Source organism: Salvelinus fontinalis, chromosome 9, assembly GCF_029448725.1.
Source record: "Salvelinus fontinalis isolate EN_2023a chromosome 9, ASM2944872v1, whole genome shotgun sequence".
Classification (NCBI taxonomy): Eukaryota; Metazoa; Chordata; class Actinopteri; order Salmoniformes; family Salmonidae; genus Salvelinus; species Salvelinus fontinalis.
Genome location: NC_074673.1, coordinates 26,494,212 through 26,518,537, shown reverse-complemented (window position 1 = coordinate 26,518,537; position 24,326 = coordinate 26,494,212). Strand labels below are relative to the sequence as shown.

The 24,326-nt window shown below is 45.4% G+C and overlaps 1 protein-coding gene and 1 pseudogene across 2 annotated transcripts; both read right to left on the bottom strand.

Moving 5' to 3' along the window:
- Nucleotides 1-1,190: 1,190 nt before the first annotated feature.
- On the bottom strand, nucleotides 1,191-19,234 carry LOC129862353 (pannexin-2-like). 2 transcript variants are annotated; one of them, XM_055933901.1, is made up of 8 exons: nucleotides 19,148-19,234; nucleotides 15,890-16,019; nucleotides 13,305-13,360; nucleotides 12,283-13,141; nucleotides 8,774-9,888; nucleotides 4,818-4,950; nucleotides 4,375-4,563; nucleotides 1,191-4,030 (listed from the first exon to the last, which is right to left on the bottom strand). In XM_055933901.1, the coding sequence occupies exons 4-8, from the start codon at nucleotides 12,509-12,511 to the stop codon at nucleotides 3,723-3,725; spliced, it is 1,974 nt and encodes a 657-aa protein (XP_055789876.1). In that variant the 5' UTR covers nucleotides 12,512-13,141; nucleotides 13,305-13,360; nucleotides 15,890-16,019; nucleotides 19,148-19,234; the 3' UTR covers nucleotides 1,191-3,722. The 2 variants fall into 2 exon arrangements, with proteins under 2 accessions (XP_055789876.1, XP_055789877.1); XM_055933902.1 differs by lacking the exon at nucleotides 19,148-19,234 and having other exon boundaries at nucleotides 12,283-12,619; nucleotides 12,985-13,141; nucleotides 15,890-17,759.
- LOC129861812 (membrane protein MLC1-like) lies at nucleotides 18,641-23,698 on the bottom strand (annotated as a pseudogene).
- Nucleotides 23,699-24,326: the final 628 nt, after the last annotated feature.

Genomic DNA, 24,326 nt, shown 5'->3' with positions numbered 1-24,326 from the left:
TGGAAGGTCAAAGCCCATTGGATAAGTTATTTGTGGAGCTGTCCCTATCTTGATTTCCTTGCGTTTTTTCTCCTCTACGTTCTTCTCTCCAAGCAGAGCATGTAGGCCCGTTGCCCTAGCGACTCCAGACTCCACACACCATGTATCCTACACATGCTGCTCCAGAGCCAGTATTGTTCTTCCTTCAGACAAGCATGCATAAAAACATTATTCATTTGCACAATGTATCTCGTTCACATTCGCTTGTAAATGTCCAAACTCACCAAAAATGACATTCGGTAGCTCCTACCTATATATGTGTAACTTTATGAGCTTGATTGTCTGTCTTTGCAATTCGTTTATTTTCGTTCTTCATTTATTTTAATCTGATAAATGGCATATATAGGCTCTCATTAGCATATTTAGCATATGTGAAGCTAGCAGCCTCCATTGAAATTTGCTATTACTTGTGCTCATTTTGTTAGCATTCTGGTAACAAACGCCCACTGGGCTGTTTAGCGTTTTTTGGCACCCCCTTATGTACTACGCCGGTAATACTGTATATCCCGGTATGAGAGAGGGATGGTATGATGATATGAATATCTGGATACCGCCCAACCCTACTTTCATCATGATTAAAAAATTGCTATTTCCTGCTACGAAACTGCATACTTCATGCAAGATTAGCTACATCATCTTCATAAACAGTTTGTTGACACATTTGTTGACAGCCAGCTATTTTGCTGGCTAGCAAGTCACATTAGCTAATGGTTTCACACTTACTAGCTAGATAGCTAGCTTCTAGTGACACATTTACTCACAGAAAAAAAATATTCCCTTATTTTCCACATATTAGCTATCTATCTAGCTAGGAAATCTAGCAAGCTAGTTAGTTAGTATTAATTTAGGGTGTTAGTGAGCAAGTTGGACGAGCTAGCTAGCTGGCATATCTGATAGCTTGCTAACTTCTTGGTAATCAGGTGTATATCAGTTTACAATATTACAGCTACGTTAATATAATAAATAGGAATGCAAACTTACATGCTAGCCAACCTGTGTGCTCTCACCTGTACTCAGTCAGACTGTGACTCGTCTGTTGTCGTTGCCTTCTGGTACTTGTAGTTCGTGGTGGAAATATGCTTGTAGTTCTTATTATTGTGTATTTTATATATCTATTTTCATGCATATGCTATTAATTACAGAAACATGTATAGAAAGAACTCATGTTCAACTTTTATTTTTTTAAAGTGTATTACTCATGACTACATCTTATAACCCCCCACAACTCTTATTTCACCAGAGAAACACCACCCACCTTAAGAAGGAGCAGGATCAAGTTACACTGTCTTTCCTCTGTTTTACTGGGACTAGGATTTGGGGTAGATAAATTGTTTCTAGATCTGTACCCAGGCAGGGAATGTAGGCAATCTACCTAGACAGAGCCTTCAGGAACAAAACCATTTCTTTCCCCAATCTGAGGTCCCCAACTCCGAAGAAAGCATGAGGAGGAGCGCTCCTCTATCAACATGTTCACACTCATAAACTTGTGCTACATGTCATATTTAAAGTGCCTTTGGAGGCATTAGTGTGCTGAGTACATCAAGGGGATAGTGTGCCAACCACAGATCATGAAATTAATGTATTTTTTGTCGTCTAAAAAATTGCCAGACAAGCACCCTTCAGATTGCATCTGCTGAATAATATGTCTAAGGTAGCCTAACCCGGCAGGTAGTTTCCCAAACCATGCATTTAGTGGATTTTAGACTGTGAACATCACAACCATCAATCTATTTAGAAGGTCAACTTTACATTGCCAAATACACTTACCCTATATCTCACTGGTAGGTTAAGTAATATTATAGGATTTCTAATCCTTTTTACATGCACATTTTTACATGCCCTTTTATACATATTTCATTGCCCAAGATGACAGATTCACAGCATAGAGGAATCCTCATAGTGTGTTCATGAAAAATACCTGCTTGTTGTAGACTGGTCTGCCATCACTGTTCAGTTTTGGCTACCAATTGCTCAGACATACAGTTGATGGTGGTTGTTTGCTACACATATCCCCTTGTCTATGGCATCATAACCGGTGAAAGGTGCTTTTATATCCTGATAACAATTATACTAACTACAGTACTGTACTTTTCATTCGTTAATTTCATTGTCTTTGGTGAGTAATGAGACAGCACGATGAGAAAGTGTTACTGAAATGGGGTGCTGTTGTTGCTCTCAATGTGGTGGCACGTGGCAAGGCAGGCCTATGGCTATGGTGAAATGGTAGGACAGTCAAAAGCAAAGCATTCAGATGCTGTATATTTCATTGTGTACAATGTTTTCTTTATCTACGTACCACTTCACTTATTCTTCAAAACTTTCACAAGAAGAGCTGGGAGGGACTGCAATGTCCAGCTGGCGTTGACTGTAATGTCCCCAAATGAGTCCAGGTTTCAGTTGAAATGCAGTGCTGGTGTAAAGACGACTGTACTTTGACAGCTCAACAGTTCAGAGTAACTATCACAGTAATTAGGGCTCATATAGGGACAAACACTGACATTGAGAGGTGGCAAGGTTGGAACACATTTGTAGATCCATAGCAAGAAGATGAATGCAACTTGAATGCAAAATGTTGGCAAAAAATTATTATGCATATTCTTGCCTATATTCATTAAAGTGGAAGTGTTTATGAATCTGACATGTATTTTACACAAGAAAATCTATTATATGACTTCCTTATTGGATGGATCAATCAACCTCACATAGTAAGTGCACTAGTGGTGTGAGAGGAACCCATTAAAGTTGCCATCTGTAACTTTCATTCCCACTCAAAAGTACTGCCCCTGCACTTGTTTGTAAACTAAAGGGGAACTAAAACTAATGTAACCATTTGTTTTTGTTTCACTTCTTGGATAGGTGTGTGCCACTGGGAAAATTAAAGTTACAGATTGCAACTTCTGAGCCCAATCTTCAGTAAGGTAGGTGCATTCTCACTTCGCCTCCTCTGTCCTGTGTGTGGTCAAATGACACTGATTAACTAATTGAACACTTATGTGTGAAGCACACCACAACAACCGACATAGGGCTACAGAGTCTATAGATTATTTACAGTATGTAAAATGGAAGTGTATACATTATTGCATATTCTTTTGCATATATTGCAGTGCAGATTTTCTAAACGTATTGCATGGGCTTTCAGTATACTTGGATAGAGGGACAATAAGCAATGATAGTAATTTTTTCATAAACATGTTTTCAGAATTTAACTTTTGGTAAAGCAATCTTTTACATGGTGTGATTTACTAAAATGTGTGTAAAAAGCATTCCACCTTCCCTTTTCTCTTTCCTAGCTTTTGTAATATGAGCTGCTTCCTCTCCAAGTCAAGGATATGAGCAACAAATGCTGTCTGCATTTCAACAAAGTCTCCTTGCTTCCCATCCTGGACAAATCAAGGGCTGAGCGAGTTACAGCAGATGACAGGGTTGATTAGCACACATTGAACCAGTATCCTCTCTTTTGCTGCATCTTGTTAAATCTTCATCAAAAAAATGATGGTTCAGCACCATCGGCACCCTCATTCAGTCCCTTCACCAGAGAAGAGGTGCGTTGTGAGCACAGCACAACTATGTGGTCAGGAGGACAAGGTTTTTTTTCTACAGGCAGACAGTGATTGGCATGGAAGTGGTGAGTATATGTTGCGGTGTTTGGGGACATTTTGAGGGGGGACGTGTGTGTCTCCTCCTCAGCACTCCCCAGCAGCGATTAGTTCCCCCACGGGTCTCTCAGCCAGTCTGGCCCCCTGGCCTCCAGCCCCCTCTTCCTCCATACTGAGTATCTGGTGTATACTTAGAAGCTGGTGGGAAGGGATCCGAGTAAAGACTGCAGGCTGGGCTTCAGGCTCCTCTTGTTCGATCAGGGAATCTGTAGGGTGGCAGTCAGCGAGGGAGGGTGGGTTGGGGCTGGGAGTGGCATCGTTCAGATAGATGCTGGTGGGGACGGTCATTGTAGAGAAGACCGTTTTGGTGGACTCTGGGGTGCAATCTTTCTTTTCTGAAGAGGGAGAGAGAGAGAAAAAACTATGGTACAATTGTACACAGGCCCACAGTTCTTTCCTGACGACATGACCTAACCAGGAACATTTTTAGACCCTAGTTATAGCCTACTTGTAGTCTATAAAAGACAAAGTGGTCATGAAAAACTCTGGGTCACCATTGCAAACTCGGTCACCATTGCATTAGGTTAAGCATTCTGTTAGAGTTGGCTTTTTCTCAGTTCTCTCCTTTCTTTCCTTTCTCTAAAATGCCAAAAATAATCAGGGGAGACAGGAATATATAGAATAAGGTTTGGTTGCCTTGGTGACAGAGTCCTCCTGAGATGAGGCATGGCAATAATACCTGTGATAGAAGCAGAGACATGGACGATGGTGTGTGTGCCCTCGATGAACACAGAGTCCAGGGTGTGGTCAGGGGGCAGAGGCTCTGTGCTGACTGTCTCTACCTTGGTGGGCTTACGGATGGTCAGCATGTATGGGTGAACATCCAGGGTAAAGTTGCGACTGTGCTTTTTCTCCATTGCGCTCATATCTACAGTCAGGCATTCAACAGATATGGTAAGGGGGTTAAACACAATAGCATGACCAAATTGTGCATGAGTTGCACAACTTTATTTACAGTATGTGACATTCCTGAAGCACTTTTCTATGCAAAAGCAGTTTTAGTCAAATATCCAAAATAGAGAAATATAGCAAAATTCTGAGTAACCATAAAATGTATATTAGCCTACTCAACTTTCTATTACCATAATTTCTACAGTAATGTCACTGCTCTCAGTACAGTACCTTTGGCAGAGGGCGGGTACTGTGTGCTCTTGCTTAATGGAGCAACATAGTTCTCTGCCACTGGTTTCCTCCTCACCGGTTTGGGCTTCTCAGTCTTAGTGCTGTTCTCCAAACGCGTCATTGTCAGAGGTTCCTTCACCATGGACAGACATGGACAGTTAGTACAATTATCCCAAGTAGAATTAGATTATTGAAGGGATGGTTCACTTTTGTGAAGTTTTAGCTTATTTTACCAAGGGTTTTTTCCGACTTACTAAGGGTTACCTCGGGTTTTAACAAACTTTAAAATGTTTGGGATGAAACAACAACACCCTAGATAATTAGCAAAAAATCTCAAACTTAAAAAGTGAACGATCTTGTTACGTTGTATAATGATAGGAGACAGGCGCAGGAATACTAAATAGTTTTTTTATTTCTCTACCCAAAATAGCGTACATCATGAACATGACGGGGACAAAGCACAAAAGAAACACACACACATATACATATATATATACACATATATACATATACGTATATATACACATACATATACGTATATATACACACATACATATACGTATATATACACATACATATACGTATATATACACATACATATACGTATATATACACATACTTGTACGTATATATACACATACATATACGTATATATACACATACATATACATATACGTATATATACACATACATATACACACATACATATACACATACATACACACATACACACACACACACACACATATACATACACACATACACACACACACATACACATACACATATATACATATATACATACATATATATATATATATACTGCTCAAAAAAATAAAGGGAACACTTAAACAACACAATGTAACTCCAAGTCAATCACACTTCTGTGAAATCAAACTGTCCACTTAGGAAGCAACACTGATTGTGAAAATGGAATAGACAACAGGTGGAAATTATAGGCAATTAGCAAGACACCCCCAATAAAGGAGTGGTTCTGCAGGTGGTGACCAAAGACCACTTCTCAGTTCCTATGCTTCCTGGCTGATGTTTTGGTCACTTTTGAATGCTGGCGGTGCTTTCACTCTAGTGGTAGCATGAGACGGAGTTTACAACCCACACAAGTGGCTCAGGTAGTGCAGCTCATCCAGGATGGCACATCAATGCGAGCTGTGGCAAGAAGGTTTGCTGTATCTGTCAGCGTAGTGTCCAGAGCATGGAAACGCTACCAGGAGACAGGCCAGTACATCAGGAGACATGGAGGAGGCCGTAGGAGGGCAACAACCCAGCAGCAGGACCGCTACCTCCGCCTTTGTGCAAGGAGGAGCAGGTGGAGCACTGCCAGAGCCCTGCAAAATGACCTCCAGCAGGCCACAAATGTGCATGTGTCTGCTCAAATGGTCAGAAACAGACTCCATGAGGGTGGTATGAGGGCCCGACGTCCACAGGTGGGGGTTCTGCTTACAGCCCAACACCGTGCAGGACGTTTGGCATTTGCCAGAGAACACCAAGATTGGCAAATTCGCCACTGGCGCCCTGTGCTCTTCACAGATGAAAGCAGGTTCACACTGAGCACGTGACAGACGTGACAGAGTCTGGAGACGCCATGGAGAATGTTCTGCTGCCTGCAACATCCTCCAGCATGACCGGTTTGGCGGTGGGTCAGCCATGGTGTGCGGTGGCATTTCTTTGGGGGGCCGCACAGCCCTCCATGTGCTCGCCAGAGGTAGCCTGACTGCCATTAGGTACCGAGATGAGATCCTCAGACCCCTTGTGAGACCATATGCTGGTGCGGTTGGCCCTGGGTTCCTCCTAATGCAAGAAAATGCTAGACCTCATGTGGCTGGAGTGTGTCAGCAGTTCCTGCAAGAGGAAGGCATTGATGCTATGGACTGGCCTGCCCGTTCCCCAGACTTGAATCCAATTGAGCACATCTGGGACATCATGTCTCGCTCCATCCACCAACGCCACGTTGCACCACAGACTGTCCAGGAGTTGGCGGATGCTTTAGTCCAGGTCTGAGAGGAGATCCCTCAGGAGACCATCCGCCACCTCATCAGGAGCATGCCCAGGCGTTGTAGGGAGGTCATACAGGCACGTGGAGGCCACACACACTACTGAGCCTCATTTTGACTTGTTTTAAGGACATTACATCAACGTTGGATCAGCCTGTAGTGTGGTTTTCCACTTTAATTTTGAGTGTGACTCCAAATCCAGACCTCCATGGGTTGATACATTTGATTTCCATTGATAATTTTTGTGTGATTTTGTTGTCAGCACATTCAACTATGTAAAGAAAAAAGTATTTGATGAGAATATTTCATTCATTCAGATCTAGGATGTGTTATTTTAGTGTTCCCTTTATTTTTTTGAGCAGTGTATAACACAAGGCTGTAACCCAAACAAAGAGCGAGCTGTAAACCTCTAATAAATACACTGGACGATACCCATAATAACAAGACACGGGACGAGACCCGTAATAACAAGTGCACATTAACACAGTAACATGCAAGCCGACACAACAGAGCACAGGTACTCACAAGACCAACGGACATGGAACAATAATCAACAAGGACAATGGGGAACAGAGAGCACATATATACACATACTAAGGGGGAATCCATGACAGATTTCTTAAAACCGAGTAGGTTCTCTTCCTTTAGAGAGTTTGGTACAATCTCTTGCTGAGGGCCTCATTTCTCTAAGGGCCTTTTTAATCAGAAACATCATGTCAAGTCTTCTCAATAAATGCTGATACGAATATCTTATATTGTTCTAGTACACTGAACAAACCGACTCTACAGTAAGTCGTGCTGTAACATGTGCTCTGGGAAGCAAGTTCAGGGAGCGCATAATTTAATAAACAAAACAAGAAACACGAACAACGCGCAGACAGAAAACTGAAGCAGAAACAATAACACCTGGGGAAGGAACCAAAGAGAGTGACATATATAGGGAAGGTCAGGGAAGTGATGGAGTCCATGTGAGTCTGATGACACGCAGGTGCGCGTAAAGATGGTGACAGGTGTGTGCCATAACGAGCAGCCTGGTGACCTAGACGCCGGAGAGGGAGCACACATGACAGGTGCTTTGGTTTTTCAGCACAGTGGGTAAAGACTATTTTATTGCATATTAATTTAGATTAATATCCTAAAACATTAATCGGATGGAAATCCACAGGTTGGGTTCTTAGTGTGAGAAGATGAATCAATATCAGTTAATTTGATTTGGAAATCAGGAATATCCTTTTTTCATTGGTGGTAATTAGTCATAACAATAAATAGATTTAGCCGACTATGTGTAATTCAGCTTTAGACAAACAGATTGCATTTCCAGCCCATGATAATTGGCCAGAATATACAGACCTGTGGCTACCCTCTTTTAGAATCTCTTGTCCGCTGAGTTTGTGCCTATGTCGGAGGCAATCTGAGACAAAATATCCACAGGGAAGTGTTATCAACCCGACCTTCAGTACGCTGGTCTGTATATCATTTTTCTTTTGCATGCGACAAACATTTGCACAATATGACCAAGTCTAACCGAACCACAGAGTGAATGTTGTCCCACACAATCAGCTGTCAAATTTCACAAACGCTTCCATCTGATTGCGAGGAAACGTGGTTCGATTGAATATGTTCGGTACATTTGGCTATTGTTTACATGTTGCAAAATGCATCAGGAGATTGAAAATGCAAGTGACAGAACACAAAAAGTCAGGTAAACAACACTTTCCTGTGGATACCCTATCTCCACCTCCTACCGTCAAAAGCACCAACAGCACGGACAACCGGTAAAGTAAGTGTAAATATCATTTTATTCAACATTCTGACTTGTAGACTTGCGTATTTTTTAGGCAGACTTCTTTCATACTGAATATCCATGGGGTAACCATGGTAACAGTGATGTTTAGGCAAACCTGTGGCAGGTAGCATTTAGGCCGCCTATGCATGGGGACCTACCTTAAAAGGCTGGGGGAGGGGGTTGGAGCTGGGGATCCACTTCATCTTCTTGCGTGGTCGTTTAATGACCAGCGGCTCCCCTCCCAGCTCCCCCACTCCCAAGAGAGAGGGGTCCATGTTGGGGTCTAGGGTCTGGATGCCTGAGTCCCTCACAGAGGGTGTAGCGTCATGGTTAGACTGGGCCAGGGCGGCCAGCAGCTGCCTCACCACATTGTCATACATGAGGTCACTCTCATTGGTGATAAAGTCAAGGCGGTTGAGTGATTTGATGTGGTCGCGGTTCTCGTTACAGAACATGGCCAAGATGTTGATGTCACAGAACTGAGACTTCTGCCAGCGCCGCCGCGTCTTGATGCCCACCTTGTGCAGTTTGTCGAACACGAAGTTGGACTTCCGCACCACGAACAGGTGCAGCAGGTTGACCAGGATGACAAGGTTCATGGTGCTCAGCAGGGCGATGTCTACGGCGGCCATAATGCGCTGCAGCTGCACGGCTGGCAGTTTGCAGTTGACGCTGAGCCTCAGCTCAGGGATGCTGCTGGAGTCTGGAGGCTCCCCCAAGGCACAGCTGAACTCGTTCTGGCGCTGGCGGTGCCAGTAGGCGCTCAGGTAGGAGATGGGGATGGAGCTGAGGCACATGATGGCCAGGTGGCGCGCAAGGTACAGCTTGGCCAGGAAGTTGCTCTGGCCTCGCCTCTCCAGGTACTTCTCAAACAGGTTCTGCTCGGGGCTCTTCTCCTTCTCCGCGTTCTCGATGATCTCTCGTCTCTCTTTCTCCGTGATGCCTGGTCCTTTGGACTGGATCTGCTTCTCGATCTTAGGGGCCCGGCCCTCGGCAGCCCGGTGGTAGCAGTTGTCGATCTCGTGAAGCAGGAAGTTGAGCTCGGAGGTAAGTCTTGTGGAGGCCATGAACTCCCAGCCCAAAGCAGGGATGTACATGATGCCGGCGAAAGCCAGCAGGGCGTAGGGTAGGAACTTGTGCTCAAACAGCGAAGGTCGAAGGTCAGGCTCCACCCCAGGAACGGCGTCACGCAGCTCTGTCCAGCAGTAGCCTCGTGCGTACAGGGCCTGGTCACGGGTGAAGTTGTGAGGCGTGTAGCAGTAGATTGACTCCTCTGAGAGGGGAAAAGAAGGAGAGTTAGCCTCATAATCTGACATTACAACATGACTGAGGGTAATGGATGTTTGTAATCTATTTACAGTAAGTGAATCAACAACAAAAAAATGTGTTGTCAAACTTTCCTCTAACAGTCAGTCCTTGATATAATGTTGATATTATAGATGTTTCCTATGTGGGGGAAATACCATTGATTAATTTCATCCATTTGTGTCAGAAGACTTCTCAGATTTCATTACTCTCTGGAAGTGCTGATTCATGGTATAAAACCATCTGTAGAGGAGACAGAGGAGGCAGCACTTCAAGCCACACTTGTATTCCATCCATTCTTTCCCTGTTATGCTTGAGTATGGTAGCAGCAAGGCCATTCGACGGCCGACTGACAAGGTCTGGTAGGTTCAGGGGTGCATCTAGCCCTGAGGTGCACTTGTGACTTTCATTTAATGATTGTTGAACTGAGCATGAGAACATTACAAACTGACTGCAAAGCGCTGAGCCAGGTGTCTGAGGGCTGGGGTGGGTACAGTGTCTGGGAAAGGGCTGTTTTTCAGGCTTGAGAAAGTTTATGTGATTGCTCTTCAAATTTGCACACGTTCATATTTGGCCTGTAGGCTCCTTCATTTGGTATTGGACTTTGCCTGAGACTTAAATCCAACATAATTTGTTCAATTTAAGGGTAGCAACCAATGACATCAATACAATAAGTATTGTACATAAATGTAATATAGTGCACGTTGCACTGCTGTCTTCGGTTGTTGCCATGGCACTTGAGGTTTGTGGGGCCTATCAAATGGGTCCCGTTGGCAACCCATGTTTTGAAGAGGAGTAGTGCAGAGAATACAGAGATGGGCTCCCACCCAATCCCATCCTCTGTCGGACCAGTACTTCCCGCCCGGTACTAAGTGAAATGCTCAGTCACAGCTGGTTGGTGCTGCTATGCAGACAGCCTGACTCAGCATTGAGCTTTCCTTTTCTCTCCTCTCTGTTCACTACAGTAGTCTAATCTCTGAACTGATCTCACACCAAAAACCAAAAGCACTGCATACTTAACCCTACATTTCCCAGATCTATCATTCTGATCAAAAAAATAACATATGGTGCATTTCGTCTGAGGATTTACCCGAGTGTTTTACCCAAAAGATTCAGACTTTTCTGTTTCCATCGACGCGGGCCGGCTCCCGTGTCTCACTGTGCCATGGCTCCAACGGACCTGCTCAGACTTGGAGCCAAGGCAAGGCCCTAGGCACTTATAAGCTTTAATTTACATAACAATGGCTAACTGTGAACTTTAACACCTTCTTACAAACCAACAGTCATGAGTTTCATTTTTTTAATTTAGCTTTATTTAACTAGGCAAGTCAGTTAAGAATACATTCTTATTTACAATGACGGCCTAGCAAAACGCCTCCTGCCTCCATGTTGTGTTGCTACCATGCTGTGTTGTCACGTGTTTCTGCAATGCTGTGTTGTTGTCTTAGGTCTCTCTTTATTTGTGGTGTCTCTTGTCGTGATGTGTGTTTTGTCTTTTTTTTTCAGCCCCTGGGACGGGATTAAAACACGCATCACACATCACGACAAGAGAGAGACCACAACACTACATAAAGAGAGACCTTAGACAAGAACATAATATGGCAGCAACATGTGACAACACAGCATTGCAGCAACACAACATGAAATGATGCAGAGGTTGTTGATTCAGCTCACCACAAATCACACTCCTGATGGAAACACGATAACCTTAGAGCTCACATTAACATAAAACACGGGTGACAACCTGGTGTGGGGTAAGACTCACTGGAAAAGCACCAATAGAGCACAAGTAAACTCTTCAGGAAAATGTCCTACTGTTAGACATTATGAATGCCAATATTGTTGGGGCATTGTCTGTGAGAGAAACCTTTGTTTTTTTTGTTTTTTTAAATATACCAATGCCATAGTATGAATAACATAAAGCTACTACAGCTGTCTACTAGTATCTGTGTTCTGGTTCAGTGTAAAGTGAAAGGCTGATGTGATGTGAGTTAACAACAACACGTTAAGACATACAGTTCCCTTCCCAACCTGCTGTGTGTGTTTGGTGTTTACTGCAGCAGCATAGCAATGTCACAGGCCCCTCTAGTGGCCATCTGCCAGACCTGGATTCAAATACTATTGAACCAGTAGAATAGTTGCAAAAGTGCAAACACCGCCCCTTTTGGCACTCCAGGCAGACGAGAGCAAACTCTCAAAATATTTTGAGAGTTTGCTCTCGTCTGCCTGGAGTGCCAAAAGGGGCGGTGTTTGCACTTTTGCAACTCTTCTACTGGTTCAATTGCCCCAGACAAGCACAACTAATGTATATTATTTCAAATAATAGTTGAAGCCAGGTCTGCCATCTTGCCGACCCACTGACCTGCAAAGTTCCTTGTGAAGACAAGAGTGACGAGTAGGATGGGTATGATGACTGTGCCGATGGTGACTACGCGGTCAAATGGTAGCTCCAGTTTAAGCTGGACCATAAGGCCGGCCAGCATTCCTCCCTTCTCATCCTGGGAAGAGCCAGGCAGGATCAGCTCCTTCAGCTTCTCTCCCGCCAGCAGAGCCGTGGCCATGTCTAAGTTCTGCTCGAGGATGTTCTGCATCTGGCCTGAGAAGACAACGGCCACCCCCTCCTCCTAGATACCTCCACACACACACACATACACACACACACACACACACACACAGGACTGGCTGTCTCCAGGCCAGACCTGGTTATGTGGTTATGTAAAGTCAGTAATGGCTGGGTCTTGATGTGATGGACAGTCTCTTGGGTGTATTGGGATCTTCACTGACTGTAAGTGGGACCTCCCTCCTCCTAGCTACGTCCACTCACACTGTTACACACCAACTCACACAGGACTGGCGGTCTCAATGCCAGAGCTGGTCATGTGGCGTGGCAGGAACGACTGGGTTTTGATGGACAGTCTTGGATATGTTCACTGACGGTGAGTCAGACAGATTGATGCTCTCTGACTGTCTCTTCCCTCATCGAGGAAGGACATTGTGTTCAGTCAGTGGTTTACTGTGGGTTCCAGTTGTGCTGTGTACATTCTGTGCTTTTGTTCTCTCTCACCTTTAACTGGCCTTGGTCCACACACAGTGTGTCAGGTAAAAGGAAGGATAGATGATCTTTCTCTCGGTTCTCAAAGAGTGTGGTCTCCGGTGGATGAGTTTGTATGGATTTATAGTATACCCAGATCAATAGGGATACCTACTCCGATTCCATCTTCCTGCAAAAGACAGATTGTCCAACCTGGTCTCAGAGCATTTCGTATTATTCTGTATGTAAATCCGAGACACATTCAACATTTAACTTTAATTCGGCACCTAAAATGCACCTGATTTCAATGTCAGAAAAATATGTTGAAAATACATTTATGTAATTTTGCTTACTGTGTCAGTAGTAGCAGTGGGAGCTCAGGTTTCAGTGTGTGTCAGTGTGGTCACATCTGTGGGGAATATTTGCCTTTGATTACACAAGGTCTGTGAAGGGCGAAGTCACCCGCTCTGATGAGAATGATGACCTTGAAAAGCCTTTAAACTTTTATGCACCACTGAGTACAAGGACATGCCTTTTTTTCCCAAACATGGTACCAAAAAAGGTTTTGATTCCTGGCTGAGTCAATCGATATTATTAGATTCCGATTCATATCAGTGATGTAATCATTAGTCATATGACATTATGCTCATGTTCTGTTCATTCAGCGTTACAGTGAAACCATTTCCCATGGAGCTGTGAGACATCATCTTTAATGAACACTGTCAAACCTGGGGATTTTGAATGTCAGAATCCAGGACACCTGTCAGGGGGATGCTGCTTTATGGTGTGTGTGTCTCATTGCCACTGCTGCACTCTGCAAGTGAGGAGGGGGTTGCTGCTGCATGCACACTCCAGGACAGTTACGTGAATGTCCTTCGAGAGGAGTGTGATCACATCTTCCCCGCTCACCCCACCACACACACCCCTCCCATATGTCTTTCTCTCCATCTTACACTCTCTCTCCCTCCCTTTTTCTCTCCATCTCTTTCTTGCTTCTTCTCATTCTCTCTCAATCTGGCATAAATATCCATAATCCTTGAGCCACACAGAAGCAGGCCCATACAGTCTGCAGATAGAGTGGATTACATTGTGCAGGGATAGAGGGACAGAAATCCTGCCTACCAACTTAATTGTTAGCATCATGACCTACTCAATAAATTTCCCCTGGCTAAGACCAATTATTCATATTATTTTTGAGAGCATTATGCTCCTTTATGATGACAAATGGAGTGTATTTGAGAATACTGTGATGTGATATATAGAATAGGCTGAAGTTCATCTGCTGTAAAATTATCTTGAATAAATAAATCATTGTGAGATAAAATATAAACTTGTCAAGCCACCAGTCATGAAACATTAGTCATAGGTAGTGACTACTGACTATGTGTGAATAGATAACAGTGTAGGGTGAAGTTTCCCCTAGATGCTGTGCTTGGGTAAGTTTAGCATTTTCCCCACTAATGGTTAAGGATAGGATTGGAGGATGGGAAGCTGGTCCCAGATCTGTACCTAGGGGAAACATCGTCGACCACCCCTGGCGCAATCGATAACACCCTCTCCTACTCTGAAGATCTTTGAGGGATCCTTGGATCAGACAATGAGAAAGCCCTGAGACATACTGTAGGTGAAAGGGCCGGTTCAATTAATTTACATTTCAGGCTACTTGATTCTGGGAAAGGCCCTTCTGTGTAGCACATGTATTATTTGTGTTCCTTCATTATTGAACATGCTTTACTTGGGCACAAAAATGTCCTTAACATAAAACAATATCCTAATATTTATGACCTGATGATTCTTGTAATTGTCTGTCTAACAGTTCCAAAAATCTGGTTTACAACCAACAGTTGCCAATTTTAAATCGATTTTGTCTTGTAGGAGACAATATCTCATTTCATAAACTCGGCTTCTGGCAGTGGTGAGCCCTTGGCACCAGTCCAACAACAGATTATGCCCCACAGTTGGGCCTGCTACACGTGTTTAAAGGGGATGCCCACATTCAGTTGCCAGTACTACAGTATGCCACGTTTTGTTAAGGCTGTCCCTGTTACACAGATAGACACACTTGGTGTAATCAGACTCACTTTTGCTGAAGAAGTGAACACAATTCACTGTAGGCTACATGTTTAAAGGATTGTGAGTGGAACTGTGTGATCTTTCATGTACTCTCACCGGTCCTCCTCATTAGTGAGCATCCATTCCGAGTGTGATCATGAGTTTATAGATTGGACTCCGTCCAAAAACTTCCAAACTAACTACTCCTGTTGTAAAGTGAGCATGGCAAATAGTGGAATTTCACCTCAACAATGCACAGTCCCCGATATAACGCCTATTCACTTTGCCTTTTTCAAGTGCACAAGTGACAGGTTAAGCAAAATTAAAAAATACTATTTACCGTGCAAACAATAGCGTTAGGCTACTGTTACACCAAATGCAAGTCCATTGCTAAACAAAATGCTACAATAACAGAGCAACAAAGCTATTGTGGTTATGCTACATACAAGCTATCATATGATATGATAGAGTTTCCTCTACTAATCTTGTGAAATTGTCCAAGAGTCATTCTCAAACATGCCGCAATGTTGGTTGTCTAGTCATCCACATGCTATTGGCTACGTACATCAAAGGAGCGGTGCACAAAACAAAACACTCCGCCTCAAGTCAACTAATGTGCACGCCAATTCAGCACTTGGTGCTGTGGACAGCTCCCGAAGTGTAGACGGGGCGCTGAAAATCTGAGTGTATTGGTCTAAAACGGGTTGAGTAAGGACTCTTATTAGACTTTCAGCTCTACATGTATTAGCTGCAGTCCACCTGTCCATATCAGTGACAGGCACAGAAAATTCACGGTCCATCCATAAGGAAAATAGATCAAGCCCGAGAATCCACTGTGAGTTCAAATTCATCCATTTAACACAAGGAGGAAATATAATGTACTCACAGGTTATGTGCATCCTCGGCGTGCTAAGAGTTACTGCAGTGCGGGCGAGCCGCTACAGCGTGTATCCGGGCACACCGGTTTGTTCCGCCTTTACCCCTCCTCACCCTCCCTTCCGGGTTTTGTCTCTCTCCTCTCCCCAGAACCAAAGATGAGATAGGTAACGCATTAGGATTCAACAAATCATTGCTTCCTCTCTCCTTGCGCAAATTGAAATGACAAATCCTGATGTAAATGTCCATTTGGCTGTGTTGTGAAAACCCAGACAATGGGTTGTGATCTTTAGGTGGAGGAACAAACTCGACACTTTGGATGTAGTTTATAAAAGATATCACATTATCAGTAAAAATAAATTGGGCACACTGATGCAAGCTTCTGAGGATTTCCTCATATAGTCTAGGCTAGCCTACGAAGCTGTCGCTATCTTGCGTTTCAGGAGGAGAGGAACAGTGAGTCAATCAATCCTTCCTTGTGAAGTAGGCATTATAACCCCACTCCCTCAAACTCACACACACTCATGAAGTCCCAGTGGGAGAACAGCCAGCAGCTAAACAGGGAACAAACACTCTGTCTTAACTCGCTCACCCCCAGTCACGCCACCCGCAGCAGCTGTGTTTTTGCTCAGAGATGTGGTGCCTCTGGTTATTCACAATTGGCTATAGCTAGGCTGTTTAGGTTGGCTGTTTCTGGCAAGACTCCCGTACAGGTCAGTACGATAGCAAGCGTGCAAGCAAGCAAGCCAAGGCGCGCGCTTCAGACTCTGGTCAGGTTCCTAGCCGGTTTTCACCGGTTAGATGCCGCTCCTCATAACTGCTTCCAAATATAGGATTTCCTCTCCACCACTGCTGCATCGCAATGGTGATCAAGAAAGCAATTGAATGTGTTGTGGTTGCAAACGGAGACACTCCATTTAGTTGTATATATTACGTTTTGTATGGAATGTATTAATTTGTGGATGTTCATCATTTCGGATGATAAATTATGAATTACAAGTCGTATGATATGTTACGAATTGCAATTCGTGCAATATTCTATGAATTGCGATTCGTATAATAAGTTACGAATTTGCAAAACGTACAATATGTTACGAATTCCAATTTGTTGTTGCTAATGTTAACCAAGTGGCTAGGTGGCTAACGTTAGCTAAGCCAGGGGTTAGGGTTAAGGTTAGGAGTTAGGTTAAAGGATTAAGGTTAGGGGAAGATTTAGCTAAAAGAGTTAAGGCAGTGGTTCCCAAACTTTTTTTGGCCCACAACCCCATTTTGATATTTGAAAATGTTCAAGACCCTAATCATGTGAAAAATAATTATGTAATTAACAGCCAATGTTAACTTTTTTAATTGGGACTATTGCAGTCAATTGTAAAACATTCTAACAGTATTGCTGATGTTATCCTCAACTCACCATCATACACTTTTAATGTGAGGCTATGACATTCAATTGCAAATTAAACTGACATATCTCTTATCTCACCACCACCAATGAGATGGGTGTGCTTGATGCATGTCGCCACCGAGGTCTCAAAGTCAGGCGGCATGGTCGACAGTGCTGTCACATCCAACCTGGATCGATATTTGTTTTTATTGCGGATGACAGCACTGAATCAGCATAGCATGAGTTGTAGTGCTCGGAGGGAGACGGCACACTATTTCCTTTGAGTGAGGAACCAAAAGTCCTCCATAGTGACCCATGAATGTGTTGTCTGCAGCATTTGATCACATGACAGATTGATCACCTGTTTGATTTCACTTACTGGCATGTCAACTGAGTCAGGATCACAGTCAAAAATATTTTTTTGTATTTCCGTTTGACTGTCAAAGGGTCTAAATACTTTCCGAAGGCGTCTAAATACTTTCCGAAGGTACTGTGTGCATTCGGAAAGTATTCAAACCCTTTGACTTTTTCAACATTTTGTTACATTACAGCCTTATTCTAAAAGGTATTAAATAGTTTTTTCGCCTCATCAATCTACACATGATACCCCATAATGACAAAGCGAAAACAGGTTTTTAGAAATGTTAGCAAATGTATTAAAAATAAAAAACAGAAAAACCTTATTTACATAAGTATTCAGACCCTTTGCTATGAGACTCGAAATTGAGCTCAGGTGCATCCTGTTTCCAGTGATCATCCTTGAGATGTTAATACAACTTGATTGGAGTCCACCTGTGGTCAATTCAATTGATTGGACATGCTTTGGAAAGGCACACACCTGTCTATACAAGGTCCCACAGTTGACAGCAAAAACCAGGCCATGAGGTTGAAGGAATTGTCCGTAGGACTCCGAGACAGCATTGTGTCGAGGCACAGAACCGGTGGAAGGGTACCAAAAAATGTCTGAAGCATTGAGGGTCCACAGGAACACAGTGGCTACCATCATTCTTAAATGGAAGAAGTTTGGAACCACCTAGACTCTCCCCAGAGCTGGCCGCCCGGCCAAACTGAGCAATTGGGGGAGAAGGGCCTTGGTCAGGGAGTTGACCAACAACCCGATGGTCACTCTTACAGAACTCCAGAGTTATTTTGTGGAGATGGGAGACCCTTCCAGAAGGACAACCATCAATGGAAACAGCATGCATCTGAGCTCAATTTCAAAGTCAAACTCAAAGTCTCATAGCAAAGGGCCTGAATACTTATGTAAATAAGGTATCTGTTTTTATTTTTAATACATTTGCAAACATTTCTAAAAACCTGTTTTCGCTTTGTCTTTATGGATTATTGTGTGTAGAGTTGATGAGGAAAACATTTATTCTATCAATTTTAGAACAAGGCTGTAACTTAACAAAATGTGCAAAAAGTCAATGGGTCTGAATACTTTCCGAATGCACTATACTTGGCTCGAACCCGGGACCTCTGCTTCACAAACACACGTGACCCTCCCTCAAGCATCTATACTCGTCGTGCCACTCAAAAGCTAGTTCTTGAGCGATGTAAACATGGATACAATGCTGAGGAGTACGTTTCCCACATCTTCATGTGCTACATAAGCGTCAGTCCTCCTCACACGTCAGTGACATTTCCAGAGAGACTAATGTGAGAGATGTACCAGCTATCTAAGCATCAGTGACTCTACATCAGTTAGTCATAGAGCACAACATCTCATCTGCCAAAACTCAATGTGTGTGTGTGTGTGTGTGTGTGTGTTTGCATTTGCGAGAGAGAGAGAGGAAAGAGCCTGATGTGTGCAGCAGTCCTAGTTCATGTCTATGTGAATCTGCATGACTGTGTAAACAGTAGGTACAGAATGTGTTTGTAATGTACCTCTAAGTGTAGAGCTGGGAGCTGCTGGCTGTCATCCCACTCTGGAGCCCCCATGTGGAGCTGACTCTTGTAGGAGGCACAGTGCACCACGGTGGCCAGAGTCAGAACTGCCTGCACCAGCAGCAACACCAACAGAATCAGCAGCAGGATGTCATATGATTGCTAGGGACACACACATACATATTGTTTTGGTACGCCATCTGAGTTGTAACCACAGAGTCATTAAAGTGGCACTCCAGTCTCATTTTCACCTCACTTAACACCTGATTTACTTAACAAAAGGCACATCTCAATAGGTGGTCTAGGTAAGTCATGGCATTACACAAATCTATTGTTCCTCTATATTTCCCCTGCCGAAAGGGGGAGGCCGATGACGTCACAAATTCCCACCAGACTAACTCATTGAATGTCATACACCTTGAAGTTTGCAGTTGTGTCTAAAAAAACACGAATTTGATCAAATTTAGGATATCACTTTTCAACAGTAAAAGTTCAACAATTGCTGAAGGACATCTAAGTATATACGTTTTGAACATGTTGATTGTCCCTTTCTCAAAACGATGGATTCACTCAATATCTGAGTTAATACCACCACATGGGCTCCCTAGTTGTGCAGCGTTCTAAGACACTGCATCTCAGTGCCCGAGGCGTCACTACAGACAACCTGGTTCGAATCCAGGCTGTATCACAACCAGCTGTGATTGGGAGTCCCATAAGGAGGCGTGTGTCATCCGGGGTTGGCCGATGTAGGCTGTCATTGTAAATGAGAATTTGTTCTTAACTGACTTGCCTTGTTAAATAAAGGTTACATTTAAAATAAAAAAATCATGAAAAGCTCTGTATGTTTTTACAATTTCTGCAGAGTTGTTAGTTATACCTTGACCATGATTCTCAAAAACGTTGGATTCACAAGTGACAATGACTTTGAGCTGGAGGCTGATCTGAGGCAGTCCTACTGAACTCATCCTATGTACAGAGACTCTATCTATCACAGAACACTAGGCAGCTCACCTTAGCTGTAGGCACCTCATACAAGAAGATGTCAATGAAACTAAGCACACTGCAGGAGAGGAAGCCTGAGGCTGAGAAGAGCAGAGCAGGGGGGAGGTCACACTGCTGATGGCAATCAACATATCCACCTGAGGGGGAGGAGTGAGAGAAAGAGATAGTCTGACATGACATGACACCTGTCTAGAATACATAACCTTTAAAAACTCACCAGACACTTGTTGGGGTATTCTGCTACGACATGGCTGGCAATGGCACTGGGAAAACACTGCAGAGACAGGGAACAAAATAGAGGCGTTTCAGTCTTTCACCCATTGTTGAGTCACAGCCAGACTCTCTATTGGATCATGAATAAAGACTGGATGTGTCTGGAAGCAGTTTTGTGTCTGTGGCGGGGTACAAAATATTTGTGAACCAATGGTGTAGACCCATTGTAACACACGCAGCCTTACAGCCACTAAGATCCAGAAGAAGGTGACAGACAGGTATGGACCCAGGAGCAAGGAGTCCATGTTGAGAGCGATGATACCGCCAAACACAGCCGAGATTCCTACTATCACCTCAATCACCTGTCAGAAATACACGGCCGTGACTATTTGGAATACACAGCAGTTACTATTTTGTTTCTGGTGTCCTTTGACAGCTCTTTGGTCTTGGCCATAGTGGAGTTTGGAGTGTGACTGTTTGAGGTTGTGGACAGGTGTCTTTTATACTGATAACAAGTTCAAACAGGTGCCATTAATACAGGTAACGAGTGGAGGACAGAGGAGCCTCTTAAAGAAGAAGTTACAGGTCTGTGAGAGCCAGAAATCTTGCTTGTTTGTAGGTGACCAAATACTTATTTTCCACCATCATTTGCAAATAAATTAATAAAAAATCCTACAATGTGATTTTCTGGATTTTTTTTTCTCAATTTGTCTGTCATAGTTGAAGTGTACCTATTACAGGCCTCTCTCATCTTTTTAAGTGGGAGAACTTGCACAATTGGTGGCTGCCCCACTGTATATGCAATACATTTATTATTTTTTGTATTAATACTATGGCGCCGCCACCAATATAATATAAACTGAGCAAAGATACGTCAGATGTGGGAGTTAACAAGCAATAATTGAAACAGAAAAACAATGGTGGCGAGAGGACAAGGGGTGTTAATCATTTACATTGAGAGGAGTGACCATGTGTGTTATCTGAAGGTGTAACGGCTTTCTTCTGTGGACGAAGGAGAGGACCAAAGCGCAGCGTGGTTAGTGTTCATCATGTTTAATAACGACAATAAACGTGAACACTACAAAATACAAAAACAACAAATGTGAAAAACCGAAACAGTCCTATCTGGTGCATAGACACAAAGACAGAAGACAGCCGTTACAGAACCACCCACCAACCAAGGACCAAGCAGCGTGGTAACAGGCAGCGGCAGCAGGAGCAGCGCGAGAAGGAGGAATGGACATGGGAAGACGAGTTGGACGGTAAAGGACTCTGGGCAGAGCCAGGCGAATATTGTCGCCCCAAGGCAGAGCTGGAGGCAGCGAAAGCAGAGAGGCGTCATTATGAGGAGCTAGCTCGGCAGCGCGGCTGGAAGCCCGAGAGGCAGCCCCAAAAATTTCTTGGGGGGGGGGGGGGGGGGGACACGGGGGTGTGGCAGAGTCAGGAGTCAGACCTGAGCCAACTCCCCCTGCTTACCGTAAGGAGCCAAGGATAGAACCAGAGCCGGTCAGGGCGGTATTGGAGGTGAGCGAAGCAGAGACAGTAAAGGAGTTAATGGGGAGATTGGAGGAGAGAGTTATGAGGGAGGTGCTGGTTTGGTGCATAAGGCACGACATCCGCCCGACGGAGCGTGTCGGGGATTTGATGTCACATGAGTCAGCTCTCCATACTCGTCCTGAGGTGCGGACTGGCCGTCTGGTGAAGACTGTGCCAGCCCCACGCACCAGGCCTCCTGTGCGCTTCCCTAGCCCTGCACGTCCTGTGCCACCTCCTCGCAGCAGCCCTCCGGTGCCGGCACCACGTACCAGGGCTCCAGTTCCAGCACCCAGCACTCGCCCAGTGGTGCGTGTTCCCAGCCCAGTACCACTAGTGCCAACACCACGCACCAGGCTTCCTGTGCGTCTCCAAAGCCCTGTACGCACTGTTCCTTCTCCCCGCACTCGCCCTGAGGTGCGTGCCCTCAGCCCGGTACCACCAGTGCCGGTACCACGCACCAGGCTTATAGTGCGCCTCGAGAGTCCAGTGTGCCCTGTTCCTGCTCCCCACACTCGCCCAGTGGTGCGTGTTCCCAGCCCGGTACCACCAGTTCCGGCACCATGCACCAGGCCTACTGTGCACCTCAGCAAGCCAGAGTCTGCCGTCTGCCCAGCGCCGCCTGAGCTGCTCGTCTGCCCAGCGCCGCCTGAGCTGCCCGTCTGCCCAGCGCCATCTGAGCCGCCCATCTGCCCAGCGCCGTCTGAGCCGCCCGTCTGCCCAGCGCCGTCTGAGCCGCCCGTCTGCCCAGCGCCGTCTGAGCCGCCCGTCTGCCCAGCGCCGTCTGAGCCGCCCGTCTGTCCAGCGCCGTCTGAGCCGCCCGTCTGTCCAGCGCCGTCTGAGCCGCCCGTCTGTCCAGCGCCGTCTGAGCCGCCCGTCTGCCCAGCGCCGTCTGAGCCGCCCGTCTGCCCAGCGCCGTCTGAGCCGCCCGTCTGCCAAGCGCCGTCTGATCCGCCCGTCTGTCCTGAGCCGCTAGAACCGTCCGTCAGTCAGGAGCCGCCAGAGCCGTCCGTCAGTCAGGAGCCGCCAGAGCCGCCCGCCAGTCAGGAGCCGCCAGAGCCGCCCGCCAGTCAGGAGGCGCCAGAGCCGCCCGCCAGTCAAGAGCCGCCAGAGCCGCCCTCCAGTCAGGAGCCGCCAGAGCCGCCCGCCAGTCAGGAGCCGCCAGAGCCGCCCGCCAGTCAAGAGCCGCCAGAGCCGCCCGCCAGTCAGGAGCCGCCTGAGCCGCCCGCTAGTCAGGAGCTGCATGAGCTGCCCTTCAGTCCGGAGCTGCCCTTCAGTCCGGAGCTGCCCTTCAGTCCAGAGCTGCCCTTCAGTCCAGAGCTGCCCTTCAGTCCAGAGCTGCCCTTCAGTCCGGAGCTGCCCTCAGTCCGGAGCTGCCCCTCAGTCCTGAGATATCTCTCAGTCCTGAGCTACCTCTCAGTCATGAGCTACCTCTCAGTCATGAGCTACCCCTCAGTTATGAGCTACCCCTCAGTCATGAGCTACCCCTCAGTCATGAGCTGCCCCTCAGTCATGAGCTGCCCCTCAGTCATGAGCTGCCCCTCAGTCCGGAGGCGCTCCTCAGTCAGGTTCTGATATCCAGAAGTTCTTCCCGGCTGTAAGTAATAACACAAAACATTTCCTGGGCTAATAATGTAAGAAATAACACATAAAAAATCAAAATATTGCAGCAACGTTTCCTAAGAGCTAGAAGCTTTTTCAGACTCTAGTCAGCTAAGAGCCCCTCACCGAGCCTGCAGCACAGCGCAGGTAGTCCATAGCAGCAGGAAACACGTTGCCTAGGTAGAGAGAGAAGCCAGCCATGACCAGCAGACTGCTCTGTGGACCATCCACCCACCCACCCACACACACAGACACAGACACACACACAAACACACGCGCACACACACACACACACACACACAGTGGTTAGTACGTAAACTGCCTAGAGGAGAGTTCACTTACCAAAAAGTTGTCGCGCTACCCCTGTTCTCTCTGCTTTCACCCCTAAGAAAAAGTTTTAAACCAGAGGTGTACATCTCCTCCTCGAAGGGTGCTGTAATGCTGTTATGCTGTTTTCTGCCTTCAAATCAGACTGTGAATGGAGTAACCAGGTGTGTGGACTCTCTAACCAGTCAATGGCATTGACTATGACTAATCATTTACAATAAATTCCTGGTACAAACAAAAAACCAGCAGCACTGTGTTTTCTGGAATTCTAGAGTTGGCCAACTCCCTGCTGTATCAACGTTTAACCTTTAACCCTTGAACTTTAACCTCCTGACCTCTTACTCCAATGAGAACACTGTAGAGCCAGGTCCTATAGCTGAGGCAGGGGTGCATGGGCTTCTCAGAGTGGGCAAGCTGCAGGTCACTGGCCCTGACGTCCACCGTGTAGCTCTCTGGTCGGTCCCTCTCCACACACCCCCGCCGTCCCATTGTAGCCCCACCA

Bases quoted from the DNA above. Each gene is read 5' to 3' on its own strand.
- LOC129862353 (XM_055933901.1), bottom strand. From the start codon at position 12,511: ATGCAGAACATCCTCGAGCAGAACTTAGACATGGCCACGGCTCTGCTG. The intron at 9,889-12,282 runs GTCAGTGGGTCG...TTCCCCTCTCAG, and splicing joins CTTCACAAGGAACTTTGCAG to AGGAGTCAATCTACTGCTAC. The intron at 4,031-4,374 runs GTATTATTGCCA...CTCCCTCTTCAG, and splicing joins TGTCTCTGCTTCTATCACAG to AAAAGAAAGATTGCACCCCA.